Raw genomic sequence first — 26,175 nt, 5'->3', positions numbered from 1 at the left:
ATCTCATAACTTCTCATCAGACATTAAATTTAGACAAAAAAGTTATACTGAGGACAACTGGTCATCAAGTACCTGCATCTTGGATAAATGAGCCGGTCCAGGCCCCTTTAATAACAAAGGCCGGTTTAGCAGACTTCTATTTCACAATACCCTTCCCTACTCTTCTTCAGCATTTCACCACTTTCCTGGAAAGTAATTCCTGCACTGGTGATTTAACTAATATGTGTAGTAAGGACAATCCTATTTGGTTTTCCCCTACTGCTGATGCTAGGATTTTCTAAAAATAGGAGTAAATTACCCTTCAACATACTCAGATATGAACTGTTTCATCGAGACAAGCGCTCTCATGTCTTTAAACAAGAAGTGCCAACCTTGCATAATGAATAACCAGTTCATTACCTATGAAACAATGAACTATCAAGGATGGCCTTACATACTTTAATTTTTATTCCCCTCATATGCTTTTCTACGCCTTCTACTGGCAACAGCAGGGATCAAAAAGCTATTAGCACTGCATTACAAATTTTCCTTTACGTGTAGCAGATTTCTGCCCTACCTCTTCACCCATGAGGCTGGAAGGTACTGACAAACCGCTCATAAACCATGTTTCAGCTGAGTTGTAAAGCAGTATTCCACAAAACCAGGGTGCAATAGCGTGTTTTTTACAGCTAAAGCTCATCCCACCCACGGTTCTTGTTTGCTCTGAGCTGCTTCAGAAGTTAACTTCTGGTGTGGAAAGTGGCATTTATTTAAGAAAGTGTGAAGATAACAGAATCTCTACAACTTATTTGGCCAATTAAGTCAATTTAAAACAAGTTGTGTTAAATCCATAGTTTTCAAGTGAAGAATTAGCCTGAAAAAAATATTTTCATGGTAAGTTTATTATATATGTAATCTTTCAATGTATTCTTCACTGTATTATTTAAATCCATATAAATATTCGGGTCTCACTTCAAGAAGATCTTTAAAACAACCAATGCAAACATACGAATCAAGTGTACCTGCAGGCTGAATATCCTCTTGAACAATACCAGCTCGGTTTATCAACTGTTCTTTCTCTGGAAAACAGATCAGAAAGGACACGACTGAAAAAAAAAGAAAATACCAGGCATCTTGACTGCATGCAATAAAATAATACTGAAAATTTTATTCATTCTGGATGCTACACGGTAAAATTCTGCAATGTGAATGCAGTACTTGCACATCACTGAGAAACTAACTGCTAGTCTGTTTAAAGAGATTACAAACAATAAGATAATAATCTTAAAGTAATGACTACTGTTTAATACAAGATGCTGCTTTTATTTATATTTATATATTTATAACATAATTATATTTATACTTGTGTATTATATTTATATTTTTTATATAGTACTTATATTTTATTATATATAATTATAATATAGATATAGTTATATTTATAATAAACACATTATTTATATTATATATATAAAAAATACCTGCTACTATCCCATCACTTACGGAATGACTAGTACTTTTAGGAGCTACCACGTATATGCTCAACATAAAACTTTTCAAAAGATTTATTCTTTCCAGAACCAGTGATCCCCATTTTCAAGCCCTAAAAGATGTTGCATCTTATCACAAGTAGATTTCATGACAGCATCTACAAAATTAGTGCTCATAAACTTTTATCAGAGGGATACTTTCCATACAACGTGCCTGTTTCAGGCTTTTCTTTTTTGTTTGAAAGATTCAACCACTTCCAAGAAGAGAAAGGGACAAAACTGTATCATCTCCCCTTATTAAATGCCCCCCTTTTTGTTCCCTTCCAGTTAAGCACTTTACCACTATAGTCCTTTGACAGAAGAAGTCAAAGCTCAGCTGGATTAGCCTTTTACCCATACCGCTGAACTTTTTAAGCCTTAAAAAAAAAAACGCAGGGTGCACTTTCCCAGGGGAAACCCAGAACTAAGCTCACCCTAAAACTGAAACTTTTCACCATTCTGTCCCTCTGAGAATGCACAGGCACTACATGTCATTAGGCTGTCTAGGTACAAGCCTAATGCTACCAGAGACTTGCAGGCATATCACAAAAAGTGATTCTTCTTGTAGGGGGGCAGGCATTAGAGGCAGATCCAGTTTCTCCAGTTCTGTTCACTGAGCATGGCAATTGCTATTCCATCCTTCTTAGCAGACAAAAATCTCAGGGAACTGACTAATTTCAAAGGAAAAGCTACAAAACCCAGACAGGGAAAACAAAATAAATTAGGGCAAGGAATCAGACTTATTCTAGGGCATGGAGGAGTAAAAATATTTAGTCTTAGGTGGAGACTAAGATTGGAAGAGAAGCAGAAACCAAAATGTGAATCAATCTGAGAGGTCTGGGAACACACGAGACGTGAAGAGAAAGAGCTGTTAACTGGTCAGGCAAAGAAACAAGTAACAGTGAGAAAAACGGAGACAGGACATGGAACAGTCAATAGGGAGACTGGGGTGGGGCCTGGAAACAACTTGGAAAACAGGTAAACCAAAAAAAGGACAATAAGGAAGAGCCAGTCTTGATGAGAGGACACCTCACAGGATGGAGAAGGAGCCGAGTCTCACGGTTCTGCAAAATCACGAAATGTCCTATGAAAATGCCCCTATATCAATCCAAAGCTGTCAACCCTGTTGTTTTAATGGGAGAGGTCTGTGCTGAAGATCTCAAAGTTTCAACACTGCCACTAAACCACGTGTTTCATATGAGGAAACAGTCTTTTTTAAAGCCAGTTACAGCCAGGAAAATACACAGAGTAGAAAACCTATGTTTGTGGGCAGTTTCCAACTTCACTAACATGGTTTCCTTAAATAAAGACTTGCTTGCAAGTTAAATTTTACTTCAGCTTTGATGCAAGACTAAAGTCCCTCCAAGAAGATCAATAAGTTTCTCACCCTTTTCTTTTTTCTTTTCTTCCTAGAAAACTCTTCAGTTGTCTCAGCAGATTAACCACATGAAGCTTCAGGCTATCACCAAGAGCTTGCTTAGCTTTATACAAGTTAAAGCAAGGCGATGAGGCTGGTTACACCAGAACTCTTCCCCACTTCCTTTGGCAGTAGTTAACAGAAGTTTACGAGTAATGGGCGCTCCGCCTACCACTCCTGTAGCACTGAGCATCCATCCACCTCCAGCCACTGAGGCTTCACACTTGAACTTCAGGTGCCTTTGAGTGCTCGAGAGCTCCCTGGTTACAGGGTCAGCTGTGGGCTTTGGTGGGTTTTCTGTGCTTCTGGCAGGGAAGGGGGCCTTTTCCACAGCACCCAGAGAAAACTCTGCAGACTGAGACCAGCTCTAGCAAATCATCGCAATAAGTAAATAATCTGTTACCACGTTTTTTAAGTTACACTTTTCAACTGTGGCTGGAAAACGTAACTTGAACAATTTACAGAATCATAGAATGGTTTGGGTTGGAAGGGACCTTTAAAGGTCATCTAGTAAACGCCCTCCCTGCAGCAAGCAGAGACATCCTCAACTAGATCAGAGCCCCGTCCAACCTGACCTGGAATGTTTCCAGGGACGGGGCATCTACCACCGCTGTGGGCAACCTGAGCCAGTGTTTCACCACCCTCAGTGTAAAGAATTTCTTCCTAGTATCTAGTCTGAATCTTCCCTCTTTCAGTTTAAAACGATTACCCTTTGTCCTGTTGTAACAGGCCCTACTAGAAAGTCTGTCCCCATCTTTCTTACAAGCACTGAAAGGCCACAATAAGGTCTCCGCGGAGCCTTCTCTTCTCCAGGCTGAACAACCCCAATTCTCTCAGCCTGTCTTCATAGGAGAGGTGCTCCAGCCCTCTGATCCTAACTTCTTCAACGGCATCTCAATCCTTTTAATCACTTCAGAGAACAGCCAAAGGGTGTCCTGAACCACGTGCCGAACAACTTGAAACAAGAGTACTGCGAGTTTTGGGTTTGGCTTTTTTTGGAGGACCTCTCGGGCGAGCAGAGAGCCTCTCGGGCGTCGCTCGCCCAGGGCAGCCCCCAGCACACCCTCGTCCCGGGCACAAGCGCGCTGACAGCCGTGCCCGGCCCGGCCCGCCCCCCGCCGCAGGCACTCACTGTACTCCTCCGGCAGCAGCAGCGGCCGGAAGTAGATGGGGTAAAACGCCGCCCCCACCACGGCCACGAAGCCGCCGAAGATACCGAGGGTACGGGACAGACCCGCCATCGCCGCCGACCGCCACCACCCGGAAACTATGCGGCTCCACTTCCGGCACACACCGGAAGCGGCGCGGTGAGACACCTGCGGGCCCCGCCCCGGCAGGAGCGGCGCGGCGGCAGGCAGCGCCCCCTCGCGGGCCGGCGGGCCACGCCCCGGTACCGGCGTCCCCCCCCGGCGCCTGTTGTAGCGGGGTTCGCGGGGGACTCCGCACCCCCCGGATCCCGGTCCCGCCGCGCCCTCCGCCACCCTCCGCACCTGCGGCGGCGGCGCGGGGCCAGGCCCGGCCCTGCCCGGCCCTGCCCGGTCGGCGGCTCCTCCTCCTCCAGGAAGCCGGATCTGCCGCATCCTTGCCGGCGGGGCCGGCTGCGCACTCTCGGCCGCGCTGGGCGAGCGCCGCCGCGGCAGCATGCGACCCCCGGCTGAGCCCCCCGCCGCGCCCCGCCGCCCCCCGCTGCTCCTCCTCCTTCTCCTCCTCACGGTGAGTGACGGCGCCCCACGCCTGCCCCCGGGCTATCGTTCGCGGCGGGAGATGGTGGCCGTGGCGAGGGCCCGGGCCGGGCGTTGGGCCCCGGGTGAGCGCCGAGCTCCGCGGGCGGGGGGTGCCCGGCACCCTGCGGCTTCACGGCGGGGCTCCGCGGCCGGTGCGGGGCGGAGAGGGGAGCGCAGCCGCCGGGGAGTGCCGGAGGAGGGATGTCCGGGGGCTGCGGTCGCCCGGCCTGGGCTTGGGTTGGGGTTGGAGTTGGGGTTGGGGTTGGGGTTCGCTCCGTCCGAGCCCGGGGCCGCCGGTCGAAGCCGGCCCGGCGGGTGTCCGGCCTGCCCCGGCTCACCCCCTGCTCCAGCCGCCAGGGTTTCCCTGCCTTCTCCAGCTAAATCGTTAAATCACCGTATTAAAAAGCTTTCTGTCTCAGATGAGGTTAAATTTCTGTGTTTGAAAGAGGAGGGGTGCCTTTGACATCCCTTACAGATGTGCGTGTGAGCATGGTGCTGCACTGGCTTATCGAAACAACTGCCTTTTAGGGGCAGCTACTAAACTACTTCTTTTATGCTGCTAAACTCAAACTGGGGTTAAAGCCTTTGTGTGCTCGTACGATACTGATGCAATTAGGAGCAGATCAGCGCCCGCTTTGGCATGTCTCCTTTTCCCACCTCTGAAAACCCAGCATGACGTGGCAGCCGTGGGCAGGTGAAGGACCACGGCTGTCTCCAGGCTTTGTGCAAACAGGTGCGCTTTCACAGGGTCATGGGGAATTCCTGCAGGGGTGAACTTGGGGAACGTCCTGCTGAGAGCTCATTCCAGTGAGTGAAAGAACAGTTTCTCATCATTTCTGTAATATTACACTACTGAAAATTTTCACTTTTCTACCTATTGTTGTGATTGCCTCCCACAGTGATTTTTATCCCAACTTCTGATGGGATGACTTGGGCTAATGCCTTCAGATTCATCAGGTGTTAAGAAAAAGATAAAGAAAAAATCTTTTATGGCTTTTGTATCTAAGTTGCCCCACACAACGATGCCTCTGTGTCTTTATTGTTGAACTCTGCCTAGTTTATGGTAACGTCTTTGAATCCAGCATAGCTGGCCTCCTTACTATACTGGGAAACTTTTATTTTTAAATCTCATAATCACACTCATTGTGTAATCCTTTCATCCTCGCTCTTTGTAGTCAGAGATTATGCACAATTAACTCTGCCTTGTCTGAGATAATGGGGAGGGAAGAACTAGGGTTCTTCACCAAGTAGGAACATTTAGATAATACGCGTGCTGCGCAGTGCGCTGGAGGGCAGCGTGTAGAGGCAGCCCAGTGGTAACAGAGACTCAGCTGTGGTCTCGAAGGTTTTACGGTCCGCAGTCTCTGCCACGGCTGCATCGGTGCCAGGTCGCTCAGGGGTTGTTGCACTGTTCTTCTTACTGGATGAGCCTTCTGAAGGGTTTGTTAGGTGTGGTGTAACAGCAGACACAAACGTGCTTCGTGCATTTTGCAGCACGTGTCTTGACTAATACCCAGGCACTGAAGAATACAAAGAAAAGTTTCTTGAGTAACTTTGTGAGACCCATGTTGCAGGACAGGCACTGAGGGAAAGGCAGTAAAGGGAAAGCATGGCTGAAGCTAACCTCATACATCAACAGTCCCGGTACATCGTGCTGACGTGCTCTAGGAACATTGTGGAGTTTGTTCTACAAGGAACTGGCTTTGGATTGCAGAGCTTACTACCTTGGGATCCCCACCACAAAATTTCTGCCATTCACTGAAAGTCGGATGGAACCATTCATACACTGCTGCATTTTTGTTAACAAACTGTGCTAGACCCAAGCTCTCTCTGTGCTGGGGGTGAGCTCCCATATCTCTGTATTGGATAAACCCCTGAGAAAATTGAGAGCTGGCTGTGTGTATTTTGACAGTAAATGTGTGTATGTGGTAAGCACACAGTGGTACCACAATGCTTTGTAGTGTCTACCTGGTAGAATTCTACATTTTGTGATAACCACATGGCATTGTTTTCATATTACCATCTTTCTCGTGACACAGCCCCCATATCACAAGGATTAATTGCTTTACAAGTACTCTTTATTGTAAGATAAAAAATATGTAAGAAATGTGAATGATAACCATCAAGTAGTAGAGGTTTAGAATAATTTGTGGTTGCTGTTATGTGCTTTTAATGCTTTTAGTGATGTCTATAACCAAAGAAGAATTATGTAGGAAATGTAAAATAATAGTATCTTTGTCAAGTCAAGCTCTGAAAGATATTCAAATTAGTATTAAAATTAAGGTTCTCTCATCAACTTTTATGTCGATATTTGTGCATGTGTGTTATTACATGATATGGTGGTAACTTTTCCAGTGGACACAAGCCTCCTTTTGCTATTCCTTTTTTAGCCCCTTCAGTACACATCATTTTTACAATATCTATTTTATAGAATGGGAAGCAAGGCAGAGAGGAAGGCTGTCACTCTGAAGAGACTACGTGTTGTAGAAAGCCTAGGTACTGACATTGTGGAGTGTTTTGCATTTTTATTGCATTTTATCTGTTCAAAGTGTATATTTTTGCCATGGTTTGGGCTGGGCTGGACACTAAAACAAATGACAGATGCTCTCTAACGATCTCAGTGCTTACACACAGGTTTATGAGTGTTCGGCATCACAGCACATCTTGCTTCCAGTGTCACCTGTCAGACATAAGAAGATAATGTTGTACTTGGTTGTTCTTGTGGAAAGTGGTTCAAGTGACAAGTTCAGAAAGATCTAGGAACACTAAATAAATCTAGTTATCTAGAGTTACCCAGCTGCTAGCAATGATATCCAACTTTCTCATCCAAAAGTTCCCTCATTCAGTTATGTCTTCCAGCTTCTGCCTTAAATAAAGTCAAGGTCTCGGAGGAAATAGTCTCCGCTATGCACAGTTGTGTCCCAGTTGCAACCTTAGAGCTCTTTTGTGCCTTTAAGGAGGCAGAGATCTGGGGGAAAAATGGCATTTGATCACACAGTTAAATCCAAAATTCTCATCTATAAGAACAAGGAAGTAGTATAGGTAAACTTAGTTCTGACTTTTCCTAATATTTACACCTTCACAGGTTTTGATGGCTTGATGTGTTTTCAGTGTAGCTCTCAAGAAGTGTCAACATATTTTATCATTAGGGACTTTTACCAGTTCCCATATTGGATCGTGGGCAAGGCCTTGTCCTCCAGGTGCACAACATATAATTCCAATAATTAGAAATGTACTAAGCACTTGGCTGAATCTTTTAAATATTTTGAGAATCACAGTGAAAGAGCCATTAATCCAAGGTAGATATCCAAGATAAAATTCAGTTCCATTTGTTTAAGCTTAGCAAAGTTACAAGTCACCCAAGACGGATCTTCTCAATCTAAGCAGTCTGAACAAACAGCTTCCCTGGTAATCTGAAGTGACAATTCTGAATATTTCAGACGGATCAGGGGACCTGGCAGAAGTGCTGTGCTGGTGGCTGCCCCTCTGAGCTGAGTAATCCTCAGTATCCTTGGCAGTGCATCAAGCCGGACGCTGCTGTAGAGCAGAAAGAAAAAAAGCTGTTTGAAGCCTTAGAGACAAGAACTTCAGCATGGAGGATAATCCTGGTGTATTTTCCAAGCACTCACTCTCGAAGTGTATTTATGATGTACATAGCTATAGAGAGCAAAAACTGAGCAAGTGCTGCCTGCTGGTCTTGCTGCTCAGATTTGTAAGTCCATCTTCAGGACAGGAATGTTTCCGTAATAAGCTGCTAAACATTTTGTGAACATGAATTTGTTCTCAGGAAACCACTGTGAGCTGCCTTAATCGTTACTCTGCTCTTCAGGTACCTGCATTAGAGAGAACAAAATTAGCTAACTTTAAAAAGATACAGAAACATCAGGCTGTCGCAGCCCAACTGTACAACAATATGATGAATAAAGGCGGGTACGTTTTAGTATATACACTTTAGGCCTGATCCTAGGGGCATGTGTAAATAGCATGACGTGTAAGTCAGTATCTTAGACCGGATTCCACTTGCGTAAGGGCCGAAGGATACACCCTGTAAATACAGTTTGTTTGTAGATACCTGTGTAACTTTGAGAACTTGATGTAGGGAAGTTGTTACCATTAAAACCTTGATGGAATTGATGAGATGAAAACCTCTTCAGTAATCCACATCTGCTTGCTGTGTGAAAGAATCCTGATACTTTGGAGTTCGAGTATGGTATATAAACCTGCTTGTGCAGCGTTCTGTTGTTGCTATGAGTATATTAGTAATCACATAAATTCAGATTCTCTGGTTAACGTGTTTTGTGGTTTGTTTTTTTTCCCCTAGAATTTCGTGCCATCCTTTGGAAAGGAGACATTACGAACAACAGCAGTTACTCCACAGTTTGAACAGAACATGGATTATGCGGACTTTATCCATTTAAACATCTTAGAAAAGAAAGTTCTTAATAATTCTGAGGTTTCGGTTCAGTATTTATGTTCTAAGCCTTGTATCGTCAACTTGGAAGCAGTAGCTTCCTCTGAATTCAGGACCGGTGTACCAGTGTATAGAAGGAGATGGAAGGATGAGAAAAACCTTTACGTTAGTAGAACCCGACAAGTACATTTGAAATTTCCAAGCATCATGGTTTACAGAGATGATTATATCATCAGAAACTCAATAATAGTGCACAATGTGATATTATATGCATGGATTAGTCACCAGTCAGTTAGCAGCTATGATGCTGAGCAGAATGAAGACTATCAGGATGCAGTTGCCAAGAATTACACTTTTTTAGAAGCAGTTCCACCTTTTGAACGCCCATATAAGGACCACAAAGTTTGTCTTCAGTGGGGTGCCGACTATTTGTGGATGCTCCAGGCAAACAGGATACCTCAGTGCCCTCATGAAAGTGGTAGGTGTAATGTCACTTTTTTCCCCAAGGAAACGAGCGGGACCCAAATAACACCTTTGGTAAGCTGTTAGAAAGTGCATAACTGCAGTAAACATTATGTAGAATGATCTACTTGGCCAACACTGTTGCATATGTAAGCTCTTAACTGCGGGGTTAGAGTTGCAAATGACTGAAGTCATTCAGAGCTGGCCTGTTTCACCACAGCCAGCCTGGAGATTTGTAGAAGCCTGGGCTTCTGTTTTCTAAGTGTATTCAAATAACTTCATTTAAAACCCACTGATGTCAGTGGACATCATTCCTTTGTCTTCAAAGAGAGTTGTTCAGTCCTATATTGCATTATTTCAGAGTAAATCCTGCAGTTCTTACATGCATAATTTTCACACAGGTAATCTACTTCTGCTTAAGGTGATGGCTGCACACTCAGAAATATATTTTTAAGTCTTTATAGTGCAATAAACTGTATAGTACTTTTACTTTTTTTTTTTTGGCCCAAAGCCATTATGGACAATCACTTTTCTTTTAAAAATGAATGACCTGCTGACAATTCTTTTTGTCCTCAATACATATTCAAAACAGAACCTAAAAGCAAAAAGGTTATTTGCTTCTAGAGGAGTCTCTCCTAGAAAATCCCATAATTGTGTTCGTGTCATTTTTTTTCACTACATTGGCGTCTAAATGCACTGGAACAAACAGGGAAGCAATGATGTTGCTGCCTTCAGGGGCTTTCTGCAATATCTACTGGAGGCAGAGCACGTGATCTCTGACAACAGCATGAAACATCTTATGCACTATCTAATTATACTATAGATGAAAACACTCTAACAAGAAATAGAAGGAAATAACATTTTATTCAGATTTATTTTTTTAAAATAAGCTTGTAGCAAATTGCTTGGTGTTTGGTTTTTTTGCTGTTGTTTTGGGGTTTTTCTAGGAAAGCTGATGATACGTAGTGGCCTTGAAGATCTTTTTCATGTTTCTTAGCAGGGACAGCATTATCAGATTTATTACAGGATTATGCATATCAGTTAAGAAGAGAAATGGTATCTGTCCATACATACAGTATAAACTGGAGAGCTGAAAACGGAGAGCAGGTCCAAGAGCTGTGGAGTAATCTCATGTAGGCGTAACCAAATATAGGATGAAATTTAAATGAATAACATAAATGAAGATTTCTTCCTTACTAACTGATCCTTTAAGTATCTTAGATTTAAATGAGTCTGTTCTTTCCCTGCTTTTAATACCGGCTGGAAATGGACTCCATTTCACTTTCCCGTGGGTTATTCAGTCCAAGATTGTAATGTGTCTAATAACAGTGAGTGAACTTGTATTTATGGACTTATTGAAGGTTTGTGTTATTTTTTAATCTGTTGTGTGATTCAAATGTTTGACTGTACAAGTATGAACTAATTAACTAGTTCTGGATGCTCGCTTTCTGGCAGATTAAGAAAGATTGTATTTTGCAGATGGTGTCCAGATACTCAGCTTCATATATGCTTCCAGTGGGGAGAAAACAGGAATCGTGAAGAAATTTGAACAATTTGAAAACAGAGAACTTGAGACAGTCAGGCAACATCAGATTGATTATCCCATGTAAGTATAGACAAATAAATGAAGCGGGCTGTAATTTTGACTATTGAAGGCTATAGAATATACTTAAACTCTTAGGCTATACCACAGATTAGAGGAATACCGCCTACTAATTTGAGAAAAAGCTGAAAAGGAAATGTGTTAGCAGTTCGTTCTGTTGTCTGATTTCAGTTTTGGAGGGGATTAAGCTGAACCCCAGAAAGATACTTATGGTACGTGTTAGTGCAGTGCTGTGTTGGAGACCAACATTAGGGGTAACTGTGCTAGTTAAATACAGTTAGGAGGGTAAATTAGTTGTTACATGCTGTCATTATCAGCCTGCCATCTCATGACTAGCTAGCCTGAGGTTTTCTGCAGTACAAAGAGATCTGCATTTCAAACATCATTTGCAGACCAAGTGCAGAGCAGGGTTTCTTGCAAGGGCAAGCAGCGTGGAGCAGCTTTTTCCCTATAAATTCACGCTCTAGTTTATTTTGCAGCTGACAAATCCTTAGTGATAAAGTCCCCCTGCCTAGATAGCTTTCTACCTTGAGCTTATACTATTTCCTCCACCATCCCTTTGTAAACTCCTGGTTGGAGAGGAGTAAAACCCCCTAGCCCCTGCCCACCATTCAGTTACAGAGGAATCATGCTGGGAAGACCATCTTTCTCTACTTTTCTCCCCCTCCCCGAAACTGTCACAACTCTGCAGTTGTATTTTGCAACTTCAGAGGAAAAAGTATGTATAGAGATATATAAATATATCTCCCTTCCACCAGATGCTGTTACCCCAGTAACATTATTACAGAAATAGGAAATGATCGCATGAACTGGAACTCGCCTGCTGGTTTGTGTTTGGCCTGTGGCCAGAAGAAGAGTGCCAAAGAAGACTTGCCAGATAGCACAGGTTGCGTACAAATTACTAGCCCTCAAACTCTGAAGCCATAAGTACAGAGCAATTTTAGGCTTCTGGCTTCTTCAGTATGGGTGGCAGCCTGGTTTGTACAGCCTGCTGCCCTTTGCTCTCTGGCGCAGTTGCATTCTGCTTCTGGCACTGAGGTGCTGGAGCTCTGGTTGAGAGCATATGGCATGAGTGTATGCAGCTCTCTACCTGCTCCACACAGTTCCACCCTTTCTTGCCTTCGGTTGGTGTCACCAGTGTTAGCATAAGGCATTGCCCGGGTGTTGTGGTTGTGTGACAGCCTGGGGTAGCTCTGCTAAGAAAAGGAAGAGAGTTTTCCGTCAGCTCTCCATATGTGACCGGTGGTTCCCCGCTGCACCAAAAAGCCAACAAAAACAGATGGATCTAACTGAAGTTACTTGTTTGACTTCAGTCAGGGATTTGTAAAGAAAGAGAACTGGAGATAGAGACAACTGTCACCTGAGACTGTGGACAGCCTGCAGCAAGGATAGGCTGTAAGGGACTGCTCAGGCTGTATGGTGTTTTGCAGCGATGGGGGGTGTGAAATGAGTCAGCATCGTCCCAAGCTCTGTCCCCAGAAATTTGTCCAGAACTGTTATGTGCTCAGACTGGCAATCAAGGACTAAATGGAGACTGCGGCATTTAACTTTGCTGTATTGCCAGAAATGAAAGATGAAAAGAGCGATATATAACCACAAGCAGTATGTCTGGAAGCACAGTGTTTGCCTGAAGGTCATAACGATCAACTTACAAGTCATCATGATTTGCAAACACTTCTACCTCATCCCCGTACCATCTGTGGAAGATATTATTAGCTATTTAAGGTGTAGACTCTATTGGGGAAAACTTTACCACTCTTGCATTTCTTTTTTTAAACACGAGAGCAGGTGTTAGGCTTTCAGACCTACGTTGGTTTAGTTCAGGAAAAGGCACAAGGTACTGTATTTTAGCAACTTCTTGAGAGAGAAACAAGGCAAGCTGACCCAATTATAAAGTATTATAAATAAATATTTATATTTGTTTCCTAATTTTAGAAATACAAAACCCAAATAATATCTCCTAAAGTCACTAAGAAAAGAGAACTTCTTTATCAGAAATGATAATAATTGTAATGCTTTGCTGGGTTGTCCATTGGAGGTACAGTTTTCAAAGGCGTTCAGCATTGGCTTAACTGCTATGGAAATGTTATGGAAATAAGTGGTCAAGTTCTGGAATGCCTTAAAGTTAGATACGGTGGTATAAATTCTGCTTTTAGTGCCTCAGCCAGCTTTGTACAGAAATTTGTCAGTAGGTAGCGTTGTCAGGTCTTTAAGTTTTCTTTTTGCACTGCTCCATAGTTTGCACAGACTCCACCTTTGTTTATCTTGTGATATCTGTGACTGTACTACCCGGAGGCTGGATTCATTTTTAACTGCTTCTCCCAATCACGTTTTCACAGTTGACATTTAGTATAGAGGACACAGCTTAATTTTTACTGGCTTCCATGATCAAGATTACAAGACGGTGCATTTGGGGATCTCGTACCACAGCCTGCATGCGGGAGGTTGGCTCCAAGTTGTCTCGGTTGTGTTTTCAGTTCCCTATTGATGTGGGATCTGGCAGTAGCTCTGACCCAGCGTTCTGGAATTCATTCAGATAACGCTCCCTGACTCTCCTCTCATGTTGGTACCACAAAAGTGCACAGTTAAAAGGAGGTCACGGATACAAGAGTCTTAAATACTGTTGCTCTGAAGGTTTTCACTGCCGAGGATGTGTTCTGTTCTAAAGATTACATGTGTGAAACAGGTTTGCTAGATTAAAGTGAAATGCATGCTTTTCAAATTATATGGGGAGATTTCTCATCAGGAGTGGATTTTGTGTTTATTTTTGCTCATGCAGGTTCACCGTTTCAATCTGGCTATATTTACTTCATCACTGTGAAAAGGATCTGTGTGGTATAATCTATTTTATTGATCCGAAAGAAATGTATAGTACTCCTGCTGTATTTCTAAGTGAGGAAGGTAAGGGATATTATTAACGGCCTTCAGAAGGGTTTTAATATAGTCTTTATAGATCTGTGCCTAGGAATAACGTTCATAAATATATTATCAGACCTATTTTGTGAAACTGATCCCTGGCATAATGCTTCTTTTTGACCATAGTGTCTCAATAGGAAAGTAACTGCTAAATTAATACTGAGAAATAGTTGCATAGCATCTAGTCTTGGCTAACTATAGAAAATGTCTGCTTTATCAGGAGAATAGACTTAATCTTACAGGTCAAGAACATACACTGGGATTGAACAGGTTTATCTCAATGAACAACCTTTGTTATTATTATTGAAGTATTATATCAACATTGTTCTCAATTCCTATATACATACGACAAGAAAATTTTTGAAAATTTGAAATAGCCTCAGAAAAAGTCCAAATGATTCAAGGTCTTGCCTGTATTGCAGTGTTCAAGAAGCACAGTCTTTTTCCCTGATCCAAAAAAAAGTTAAGAGGTAGCACTGTCTTAGTCTAGCAACACTTGTGGTAGAGGAACATTCCTGGCAGAAGACGGCTCTTCAGCCTCTGGTAGAGAATGAAATTCAGCAGCTGGGGGCTGGCTGGCAGGCTCACAGAGGAAATTAGTGTGCAGAGTTTTAAGGGTGCACACCTGGCTTTCTCATAAGACATTACATTTTTTCCCCTTCTTTGCAAGTTTCACAACTAATCTTTTCCTCTTTGTTATTTTTGCTGTCTCCGTTTCATCTGTCTTGTAACCAATCTAGATAATTAATCTATCCATTATAAACTGGACGCTTTTCTTTGAAGAACGAACAAACGGCAGCTCAACTGGAAGTTATCAGCTTGATAGGAAATTTGCTTGGAGAGGTTTTAGGGCCAGTTTTATTCTCAGTGTTAAACTAGATTATCATAATAGCCTGCTCTAGTCTTAAGAGCTCAGACCACGAGTCTAGCTTCTGCAGGTCCAAGTAGTGGAGTGTAAAGTCATCCTGTACTTGATCGTTGCACTCTCACATGCTAGCAGTTGAATGTTGAGTAGATACCATTGCTCTTCCCCTCTGCTGTCATATTTGCTGCAAGTCATATCTGCTTTCTGGTGTTTGAGATCAGCTGGGGCACCCTCCCTGTTTGCCTTAAGTTTAGCGTGTTTATCCCTCAGACAGTTGGTTTTGAGTCTGTGGTTTCATGTGGGAGCCTGGGCATTAGCATCCAAGATGTGTAACTGAAATGTGGAGCACATTTCCCTGGATTCTGTGAGAGCTGATGTATGGTTTGGTGAGTGCCAAGATCGCTGTTGGTGATGAAGAGGATAAAGAAGACAGAATCACTGTGAATAATGCATTAGGAAGCCCATTCTTAATGTTGATATTTCTATGGTGTTTATTTCCTTTTTCTTCCTTTGTTGCTCTGTCAGGTTATGTGCACATTCAGATGCACCTCATGAGAGGAGATGACCTTGCAGTAAAAACTAGCTTCAGCCTTCCTCTGAAGCAGTGGTTACGACTGGATCTCTCTTTTAAGGGTGGACAGGTATGTGTGCTACTGAATTACAGAATCAAGGCTGAGATTTGTCTAATTTGATTATGCCTCTGACAAACCCCTTAATAGCTGAGGCTGGGAGAAATACAGTAATTTGTACGTGCTCACATAGCAAAGGAATGAAAAATCTAAAACTAGAAATTGTCCGGGGATGTTCAGACCATCTGACTTTGGGAAATCAACGTAGATGCTTAAGATAAGAGCCTAGAATTACTGTGTATTTAGTGGCTCTCTTGGCACCCAGTTGCTTTCCGGAGACTTTATTGACTGTACAGGCTACCAGGTCTCCAGGCGTAGACACCTTATCGAGATACTTCGAGTTACATGTTGTGAATAACTCTGAGGGAGTTTGCACTTGGAGGCTTAGGCGTTTTTACCATTCCGATAGGAAAATTTAGGTGTCTGGGCTTCTGTACAGCAGCATGCCAGTTGTCTAGGTGTGTTAGCTAACAGGAGGCATGTGCAGTTTCCAAGTTTTGCATATTTGACAAAGTGGCATAGGATTGACTACCATTAAAAGACAAATCAGTATTGCAGTGTCCTTCTGTAGTAGATAAAATACATAATTTACATTTTAACAAATCACAAGTGTTTTTCTGAAAACCTTGCAAAAGCAGCTCTGAAAACGCAGGCTCCCTGCCCAAGTTCTTTTCTGAACCTCCAGCTATTCAGATGTTAGGGTGTGAAAATAATAAAAAACTTTGGTCTTCTATTTCTCAACTTCTTTCTCCTTGAAAATGCTTAAATAGATTACGTTCTGAATTGTAAAAATAATTTCCAATTAATGTCAAGAAAATCTAAGCAAATTTAAAGTGTGAGGTAAATGACTGATAAAGCTGAAACGATGTTGTATTGAGAGAGCAATGTACAGGCTAAAATACTGCTGTTCCTTTTGCACCCCACCTTTTTTAAAGTATGTAAGTGGTGAGCAGATTGATTGTCTTGCAAGAAAATCAGGTAGAAACGTGTATTTACTTTTAATATAATATGCTTTTAAATATATTGTTAAAAGGAAATGGGGGAAAAAAGTGTTTTATAGAATCAGGACTGTCTTTTTCTGCTTAAAAGCAGGAAGTTTTAAATTGTTTAAATTGTAGTTATAATTTAAGTTTGTGGGAAAGGGAAGAGCCTGTGGATTTTGAAGCTCAGCTTCAGGTACAAATGTGAAAATTACTGTGAATATTGATACAAGGTATATTAGTCTTGGCTTGTTGTACATTGCTTGTAAATGCTTCACTGCTTGAAGATTGGTTGTAAAATTAGACCAAGAAAAAATATTCTTCCATCAGAGAGTAGAGTGTATTTATTTAGATGTGAGACAAAACCTGTGGTCAATAAATTTCCACTTCTGGGCAAAATAAGGGAGCCATGAAGAGTTTGATGAGCACTCTTGTGATAAAAAGAGGAAGTAGCACAAAACTTAAAAAACATTTCAGTACTTAGAACCATTCTCTGGAACAGATAAAGCTGTGTTTCAGTTCCATCTTATTGACGTGTCTTCCTGTAGGAAGGTTTTAAATGCTACAATCCTCGAAAGGTACAGAAGAATCGTGTTATTTAGGCACTTCGTGTCCAGAGAAGGGCAACAAAGCTGGTGAAGGGTCTAGAGCACAAGTCCCATGAGGAGCGGCTGAGGGAGCTGGGCTTGTTTATCCTGTAGAAAAGGAGGCTGAGGGGAGACCTTGTCACTCTCTACAACTACCTGAAAGGAAGGTTTTGCGAGGTGGGAGTCAGTCTCTTTTTCCAAGCAACAAGCAATAGGATGAGAGGAAATGGCCTCAAGTTGCACCAGGGGAGGTTTAGACTGGACAATGGGAAAAATTTCTTCACTGAAAGGGTTGTCAAGCATTGGAACAAGCTGCTCAGGGAACTGGTTAAGTCACATCCCTGGAGGTATTTAAAAGACCTGTGGATGTGACGCTTAGGGACATAGTTTAGTGCTGGTTTTGTCAGTGTTAGGTTTGCAGCTGGACTTGATGATCTTAAAGGTCTTTTCCAACCTAAATGATTCTGTGGTTATTTCACTTCCATTGATTTTGATACATTTAGTCCAGCATGATCTGAGACAAAATATATAAATTAGGGAGGGCTGGGAAATTGAGGCATTGAGAAATCAAGAGCCAGATTTTAAGAGCATCTGAAAATGCAGATGAAACCCTAAAAATACCCAGGCACTTGAGAACGTTTTGCAGGGTTATTTTATGAGTCCTTAGGCAACTTTTTACAATACCAACATGTACAAAAACCTTATCTTGTCTTCCTTCATGAGCATCTGAATTTCTTTAATGATTCTGGCTCTGAGAGTCTCCTGAAGGTACATCTCCTGTAGAAGTAGGAGTTGAACCCAGGTTTTTTTAAATCATGGCCTGTTACATTAGCTTTATGGCCATTCTTTGCCTGTAAGCTGCAATTTCTTGAGGAGATCAATATTCTTTTCATTTAGCATCTCTGCTACATAAAGGCAAAACAGCCTTTCACATTTCAGAAGAACAAAAGCTTCAGCAAAGTACAGATGTGTTGTAATTGAACACAGGAATGAAATAGCTGTAGTAGGCAACATCTGTGCTATTTTTGCTATTTTTCGTTGCTCGTGGTTGGCTGGGACAGAGCAGTACCAATGCTTTCCATTAAACTCCTCTGACATATATCGGATACGTGACACCATCCTCTTTAGTGCAGAGAAGATGCAACAAGTTGCAGCTGTAATCTTTTGAACTATGAATTGAAATGGCTTAATGAATGTACCTTGTAATATTTCGTTTATTATAATTAATATTTTGTGTTCTTTTAGATAGAAGTAAGCAGTGTTGGGAAGAATTTGAAAAGACGTCATCACCAGTCTTTTAAGTAAGCAGCATTTTCCACTTCGCTGAGTAACATGTGTGTATGTGTTCAAATATGGAAAATGGGAGGAAAGCACAAGTTTGTAACTGAGATTACAAATGCTTTTCAAAATTTTTGTTGTCTTTTTCAACTCTGTGCTTTCAAAACCGGTTTGCATTACTGTGCTTGTATTGTGCACGAGCTGAATAATTTTGTTAATGCCATAAGCTAGTTGACTTAATGTGCTGCATGATCTAGAACTAGTCTGATAACCCTCACTAAAAACTGATTGGAAGGTCAGTGGCATTAGGATCAGTCTTCAAATGAAGTCTTGGCCTTACCGAAGTCAAGGGATGTTTTGCTGTTGCTGTCAGAGAGCTAGGATTTCACCAGTGAAATTGTTATATGCTTTGCTTAGGTAGAGAGCAAAATTTCTACCAAAAATGTTCTTGCTCTGTCCTTTATTCTAAGCAACGGAATAATTTATTTTTTTAAAATGGATCTTTAATTTTTCTCTTTCACTGTAATTTAATATTGACTCTTTCCTGTGCAAATAATTAAAAAAAGCCCTTTTAATATGGAAACTATGTAACAGTAAATTGCATGGCAGACTTCAGTATCGTTCCTTCTCTGCTATGGTTTACAAACCAGAAATTGTAGATTTGTAGATAGTAACTCTAGGAGACAGCTAACTTAAATTTTCATATGCCAATTTTAGAAAAGTGCAAGGAAGGGGTGAAACTGAAATCTTTGAGGTTGTAGGATGATGCATAAAACATCAGAAGGACACAGGTCAGAAAAATAAAACACCCTGCTGGTTTTTTATGTTTGTAGACAATTTGTTAAATGTACTCTAGAATTTATCACACTAAATTGCAGAGTAGATTTGAGAGTAAACAATTGAGAAAAGAAAAAGATACTGTCAATGTGTCCGTTACAGAAATTCTGAGATACAAATTTCTTTTTTTCTTTCATAGTACCTCTTGGTAGCCAGCTTACTTCTCTTTCATGTTCTAAAGTTTTAGGGAAGATTTCTATTATGATGACACTGCTGGATACTTTGTTCTTGGAGGCAGTGGATATGTAAATGGTATTGAAGCTTTCTTTGGCCCTGTGAAATACTATCGTCTCAATGTGTTGGAAACGGAACAGGTAAGCAAAAGCAGTCTTTGGAAAGCAGCCAGCTATGGCTCTATTTTATTATTTTTTTTAACTGAAGCTCTTACCAAGTGATAAACTTACTATGAAGCGTAGTAGTACTTGGGAATATATAACCAAAGTATGATCATTTTCTGTTGAAATCTAGGAATGTTAATTACCACTTCAAATGCTAAAAGATAACACTTCTAGAAGTGAGTATGTAAAGCAGTGTTCCTAAATCTATATTTAAGGACTTATTTTCAGTATTCCTTTGTTTCCCAGAGTTTGTGATGATACAGTATTGAACACATTTGATTAATTTATGGTTTTGTTGAAAGTGGTGGTATGGCCAATTTTGGAAGTTCATCCATGGTTTCTTGGATTGTAATGACTGTTTGAAGTCCTAGTCTGCTGTGGCCAGCATCAGGTTGTCTGGCATATTAACATGATGTGCCAAATAAGCTGATTGTAGTAAAAAAATCCGTTTCCTTTTGTTATTTGCCTGCAACACTTCTTTCTAGCCAAGCATAGACAACAACAGATACTGTAGATGCCATTTATCCATCATTTGTCTTTTTATAGATTTCTAACCCTCTTCATGATGAAGAAACAGTGGAACAAATTGAACTTTACTATGAGAGATGTACGGACATTCAAGAAATAGTTTATGAGTACAGAAATATCATAAGTCAAGGCGAAAAAGCGCAAAGAAATTGTAAGTGTTGATCTATGAGATATGAATTTTAAACTCTTATCTTTGGAGACTTGTTTTCTTTCCTTTTAGCAGAATCTGGATAACGATCATCAAAAGCGAACTTAAATTCAGCCATAACAAGAAAAAAGGCAATTTGATTACTGGTAGCTAAAACTGTGGTTTTGTCCTTGCAAAGACTTTTGTGCCATGGAATACAAACTTAAATCATGTTCTCGGTATTTCTTCCCTAGTGAGACAGGTGCATAAGGGGACAAATAAACACTTTGAAGTTTACATGTAAGCTATTCAATTCCCTTCCTTCCATTTTGTTCCCAAGTGACCCTAAAGACACATATATTTTAAGCCCTCTCCCAAAAATTAGTAGGTTTTGCTAGAATGTCTCTGCCACAGTTGCCTAATGTGCAGTAGTTGACAGGTTTATACCAAAGCAGCCACTTTAGTGAAAGAAGAGTAACATAGCTTACACGTGTGTTGAAAATTAGCTTATGTTTCCAATTAGAATTTGATCTCACGCATTGTGAGTAGAGTATTGAAGAGAGTAGAAGTCTTATGTATTTTTAAGGGGCCTGTGCTAGCTTTACTTTGTTTTTAGCATTACTTTGTGTTAAGGATGTGCTCATTCTGTCCATGAATTTTTAGTTTACCCTAGAAACATCTTTCTTTTTTTTTTTTTTCCTACAGAAGCTTATTTTAAAGACCATCCAAGTCAGCTTTCATTTCTTCAATATGTTGTTTTCTTTAGGTTACTATGAAAACTATTATTTGGAGCTGATTCATAAATATGGAGAAAAATCCAAATGCGATGCCTTCATGTGGGGAAAAGAGATCAGGGAAAAGTACCACACTTTGTTCAAACTGTTGCAAGAGATGGATTTCAGTGCTCTGGGTGGTAATTGTATTTTATTTTATTGTTCTTAAATAAATCCACAATACATGTCATGTAAGTTAGTATGCTTTGACTTCAGTTCCTGTTTTATACATTTATTTTTTTTTCATATCAGCTAGCTTAGTAAAGGAGTGTCATGTGGCTTATATGTTGTGCTGCAAATGAAGGATGGCTTATGTAGAAGGAAATAGAGATATCCTTATGTTTTTAGTGGTTAGTTACTTTGAGTCGTTCTTCTGGATTTTTATTCACCCTTTCTATTCAATAGTACCTTGTATCTCTAGGAATCTTGATTGTCTGCATTGAGAATACCATTCAGCATGAGAAATAACAGAATCTGTCTTGGACCGATTAAATTAAAGAGGGCAAACTGATTTTAACTGCCTCATTTTAACTTCCTCATTTTAACTCTTGCAATAACTGTGCGTTCTATGTTTTATTTTTAGTGTCAGAAGATGGAAGTGATACAGTTCAAGAAGTTGGCCGGAGGATATTTGAGAAGGCCGCAAAGAGTCTGTCCAGTGCTGACGGCCTCAGCAATATGGGCTCCTCTGTCCCTCTCTTGGTGGATTCCAGTTGTTGTGGATACCATAAGGCTTCCTATTTCCTTGCAGTTATATTTGAAACAGGGCTTGGTGTGTCTGTGGATCGTACAAAGGTAGTATGTTTAATATCTTTGTTTATGCCTGTGGAATTAGTTGTTTTTAAAGGCAATTTAGAAATGGGATGAATTTATGATCAATTGAATTAAAAAATGTGACATGGCCTCCAGACCTAGGCTGTGGTTGAAGGGATTCCCCAATACAGCTTCTCCTAAACAGCCTGGTAGCAGTGAAGTCTTTGTGAAGTCCCGATGGTGGGAATCTTTATCCTGCTTATCCAGAACGAGGAAATCAGTAAGTAAGTAATGATTTGGTAAGACCTGAAAATGGTGGTAAAGTGAACAGCATGGAACATGCTGCTTTTCCCAGTCACTGAGTAGGATGAGGTAGTAAACCTCAAGTCACCCACAGTCATGTGTAGACGGGTATGAAAAAGTCTCATGTCAGGCAAGTCTCCTGAAGTGGAAACGTTGCATAGTACAGTCAGGAAAGAAGTCCCATTTTACAGTGTGCAAAAATGTGGCACTGAGTATGTTATGGTCAAATGATTAAAGGTAACCAAAGTAGAACACTTTGCTTTTGGGAAAAAACCTGACCATGCTTCAGCTGAGCAACTGCAGAGCATGCGAACTCCTGACCTTTGAGGCAGGTTGCACATAACTGAAATGTTTCCCTGCGATTCCATTGCAAGGTCAAATAAAGTGGAGGCGTTTATATATCACTGGAAGGCAGCTATACTGAAATTGCCAACAGATATTTAATTGTGATATAATAGTGTAATATAAAATGCTCATAAAGAATAGCAGATGTGCTTAACGTGGTTACAGGATGCTAAATCAGAAGAATCCCTGAGAGGCCACTCTGAGACCATGCTCACTCCAGTTTCTCAAACACAAGAAACCTTAGACAGGAACCTTTTTTATATCCTAATTATGAAGTATACCTAGTGCTAATTATGGAGGCTAAGTAATTTCATTATTGGATCCACTTCAGATGGTGTAGGAAATAATTTAATATCCAGTGCAGATGGGACAACACTGTTTTTATTACTGTGCAGGTGAAAAATTATAGTAGTGCTGAAAAAGCTTTTGGCAAATGTGGTACCTAGACTATTTCTAGCACCAATTAATGTGTATCTTAATGGAGCTTTGTGCCGAAACCTTGTCACCACAATCCCATCCTTCTAGTCCTGTCACATCCTTAAGGTCAGATTTTGAAGCGCTGTTTGTTAACTGCCTTATGTTTCCACTGAATTCATTGCGAAAACTCCAGTTGACATCAGTGAGACTTTTTAAATCACTGCTGAATATAAAAAGCGTCAGAGTATAATTAACACTATAGTAAAGCGGCATTAAAAAATTGCTGCATGTTTAGTGGTGGCAGAATAAGTGCAATACTTGAAAAGTATTTAGAGAGTCTAGTTTTTCTTTCAACTCGTTCTATACGTATAGAAGACATTTTAACTACTTTAGGGCTCTGCTTGATTCTGTAACTCTGTTTATGTGGTACAGCTAGTATATCAGCTACCAATATGAACACTCTGTTCCCTGTAAATCTCCACCGAAGTGCTAAACTTGTGAGATGTGCAGTGAATTCACTCTTGTTTATGTCTGTGATTTTTGCCAGGGACTGCTGTATAGTTTGGTTGGTGCCCAGGGGAATGAGAGACTTGCTGTGATGAATCTTGGCTATAAACATTACCAAGGCATTAATAACTATCCACTTGATTTGGAGCTGTCGTATGCTTATTACAGTAATATTGCAATAAAGACATCATTGGATCAACACACTATAAAAGGGGAACAGGTAAAAGAGTTATATCGGAATTTGTGCAAATGACTTTTCATATATTAATATTAATTATGCAGCCAGAACATTTTTGTCTTGGGTTACAAATATTAGCTCATCTAATTTTCCCTTCCTGTGGCAGGGGTGTTGGACTAAATGATCTTTAAAGGTACCTTCCAACCCAAACCGTTCTATGAGTCTATGATTGTTACAAAGTCCCCCAAATTACATGTAGGTATCATGCTCTGTTTCTTAGAAAGAAGGAAACCAAACCAAAGTTAGGCTCAAATCCTCAGAATTGTTCACATGCCTGTCTTTCAGTAAAGGCTAAGTCTTATTCTTGGGCCCTAATTCCTCACTCAGATTTTTAATTATTAATATAATTGGATGTTTATTAAGTAATAATAATGGCTTAATTGTTATTGTTTATATTATTTTTATTTTTATTTTTTTTATTTAATATTGTTGTTATTGTTAAACAGTGACCTGCTCTTTCAGTAGCCAAACATCACGAAGCTCAAGCAAACGATGAACTGTTCTCTCCATACTTATACCTTTTCTATAATCAAATGCCTGCTTGTCATTTGATTATAGATTTGGCTGTTAAATAGCTGTCTGACGAGATAAAGTTACTTTAAAATGAATTTAGAATGATCTGTTAAACAGGAGGTAACACAGCTTTATCTGTAAAGAATACTCAAGGTAGGCCAATACTAGCATCGTGGCTTATCAGAAAGAACGATTATTGTACAAAAAATAGAGATATTTTGATTGCTGAACGTCACAGTTTAACTCCAGCTGGCAGCTAGGGCCATGCAGCTGCTCGCTCACCCTCACTTTGCCCCCAAGAAGGGTACGGAGAAGAGGGAGAAAAGGAGGGGAAAGGGAAAAAAAAAAGAATTCATGGGTTGAGATAAAGACAGTTTAATAGAACAATATCAGAAAAGGCCAATAACAATAATAATAATAATGACACAAGTCACTCTCACTGACCGGTGAATTGGTACCTTCCCGAACAGTGATCACAAGTCCCTGCCCTCTGGCCAGCCGCCATTTATATACTGAGCAGGGTGTCCGTGGTACGGAATATTCCATTGCCCATTCCATCATTTTGTCTAGAATTCTCAGCTTCTGGGGGAAGCTGAAAAAAGTCCCTGAAAAATATAAACATCACCTGGTAACAACTAAACTAATATGCGTTATTGACATTCCTTTCATACCAAATCTGAACACCACCACTAGACGACCACTAGAAAGAAAATTAACTCCATCCCAGCTGAAACCAGGACGCTGAAGAACTAAAAATCAGCAGATAGCCACCTAGGTGAGAGTGCTGTGGGGCAGGTCTTCATCGAGCTTTCTACCAGCCTTTTTATTATCTTTCAAGGGAGATTTTTATAGCAACTAAAAAGGCTTAAAAGCACTTCCTTGCCATTATTAAGTGCATTTAAAACTAAAAAGGTGGGCATTTTTTTCAGTTGTTCATGTCTTGGCATATCTTTCCAGTGTAGAGTGGACTTCAAGTTTTGTACTGTAATGAAGCAGTAAATGATTTTTACACTGGATGTAAGGATGGTTCTTAATGCACTGGCCAGCAGGGAGTGGTGAGAATTTTATGACCCAGAATTGATCACGAATTTTTAGGGATAAACAGGAAATGGGCACCATTTTTGTTTTGGTGGCAGATGCATGAATTCACTGTGTAATAATTTTTTTTCTGTTCACTTACTCTTCAGGCATTTGTTGAAACTATAAGGCTGATGGATGATGAACTGCTAAAAGCTCAAACAAAAGAAAATGGCGATGTCTTTATGTGGTTAAAACATGAAGCAACAAGAGGAAATGCAGCTGCGCAGGTATAAAGTAATATATTTCCTCTTTCTTGGTTTTATACACACATTATGTATGTACCTCTATAGACTATGTAGGAAAGTTGCAGAGGAAAGTGGAGCGGACAGATGTTTCTTCTTTCCACCCAGAATTGCTTCTTTTTTTATGAGCTTGAACTATTTCCCATGTTTCTGTCTGATAATATCCAGTGACCATGCAAAAAGCTAGAACAATGATGCAAGGCAAAAGGGAGGAGTTGTCAAGACTTAGCAACGTCCTTCTCTGTTCGTTTTCCTGGGTTTGTATTTGGCACAGTGCAATTATTACTGCTGATCTGAGACCAGCAGCAATATGTTGTAATACTGAGACATTTGCATGTATCAAATCCGCCTTTATCACTTACCCCTGCACTTAAGCCAGACTTTCGTGGTACTGACATCTATAAAAAATAACCCTGCCGTAGATTTAGTATTAGGACATTTCGCCACTGGGAAGCCCTCTGAATATTCCTGATCAGCAATTGTTTTCAAACTGTTGAGGACGTATAACTAATTTCTTCATGTATTTAAAATACATTTAAGCCTGCAAAAGTCCACTCCTGCAATTCCGGTTTCAATACTAGCATTTATAACATTCATGTTTATGTTGTTTTCTTTTAGCAACGGTTGGCTCAGATGCTGTTTTGGGGCCAACAAGGAGTGGCAAAAAATCCTGAAGCTGCAATAGAATGGTATGCAAAGGGTGCCATAGAAACAGAAGATCCAGTGTTAATATACGATTACGCCATTGTGTTATTTAAGGTAAGTCATGTTTCATATGTTTTTCACTGCAAAAA

At 40.7% G+C, this 26,175-nt stretch overlaps 2 protein-coding genes across 7 annotated transcripts in view; one reads left to right on the top strand and one right to left on the bottom strand.

Annotated features, from left to right (window-relative positions):
* The window catches only part of SMIM20 (small integral membrane protein 20), a 101,948-nt gene extending 97,723 nt beyond the window's left edge, over positions 1 to 4,225 (bottom strand). For 4 of the 5 annotated variants that reach the window (XR_010071328.1, XR_010071327.1, XR_010071326.1 and 1 more), the window contains exons 1-2: positions 4,058 to 4,225; positions 1,002 to 1,085 (exon numbers count right to left, since the gene is read on the bottom strand). Coding sequence is in view for 2 of the 5 variants with exons in the window: in XM_063336676.1 (XP_063192746.1) it covers positions 1,002 to 1,085; positions 4,058 to 4,166 (193 nt within the window). In the remaining 3 variants the exon portion in view is untranslated. The remainder of the gene's footprint in view (positions 1 to 1,001; positions 1,086 to 4,057) is intronic. The other variant, XM_063336677.1, reaches the window with a different exon arrangement.
* The window catches only part of SEL1L3 (SEL1L family member 3), a 39,290-nt gene continuing 17,303 nt past the window's right edge, over positions 4,189 to 26,175 (top strand). The window contains exons 1-13 of one of the 2 annotated variants that reach the window (XM_063336671.1): positions 4,189 to 4,638; positions 8,971 to 9,538; positions 11,002 to 11,128; positions 13,905 to 14,026; positions 15,432 to 15,547; positions 18,348 to 18,403; positions 19,399 to 19,531; positions 20,102 to 20,234; positions 20,977 to 21,123; positions 21,567 to 21,778; positions 23,349 to 23,528; positions 25,247 to 25,366; positions 26,000 to 26,140. In XM_063336671.1, coding sequence (XP_063192741.1) covers positions 4,567 to 4,638; positions 8,971 to 9,538; positions 11,002 to 11,128; positions 13,905 to 14,026; positions 15,432 to 15,547; positions 18,348 to 18,403; positions 19,399 to 19,531; positions 20,102 to 20,234; positions 20,977 to 21,123; positions 21,567 to 21,778; positions 23,349 to 23,528; positions 25,247 to 25,366; positions 26,000 to 26,140 — 2,127 coding nt within the window. In that variant the 5' untranslated portion in view covers positions 4,189 to 4,566. Of the gene's footprint in view, positions 4,639 to 4,683; positions 4,733 to 8,970; positions 9,539 to 11,001; positions 11,129 to 13,904; positions 14,027 to 15,431; positions 15,548 to 18,347; positions 18,404 to 19,398; positions 19,532 to 20,101; positions 20,235 to 20,976; positions 21,124 to 21,566; positions 21,779 to 23,348; positions 23,529 to 25,246; positions 25,367 to 25,999; positions 26,141 to 26,175 lie in introns of those variants that run through there. The other variant, XM_063336672.1, reaches the window with a different exon arrangement.

Source organism: Chroicocephalus ridibundus, chromosome 5, assembly GCF_963924245.1.
Source record: "Chroicocephalus ridibundus chromosome 5, bChrRid1.1, whole genome shotgun sequence".
Lineage (NCBI taxonomy): Eukaryota > Metazoa > Chordata > Aves > Charadriiformes > Laridae > Chroicocephalus > Chroicocephalus ridibundus.
This window is presented reverse-complemented; position numbering and strand designations above follow the sequence as displayed.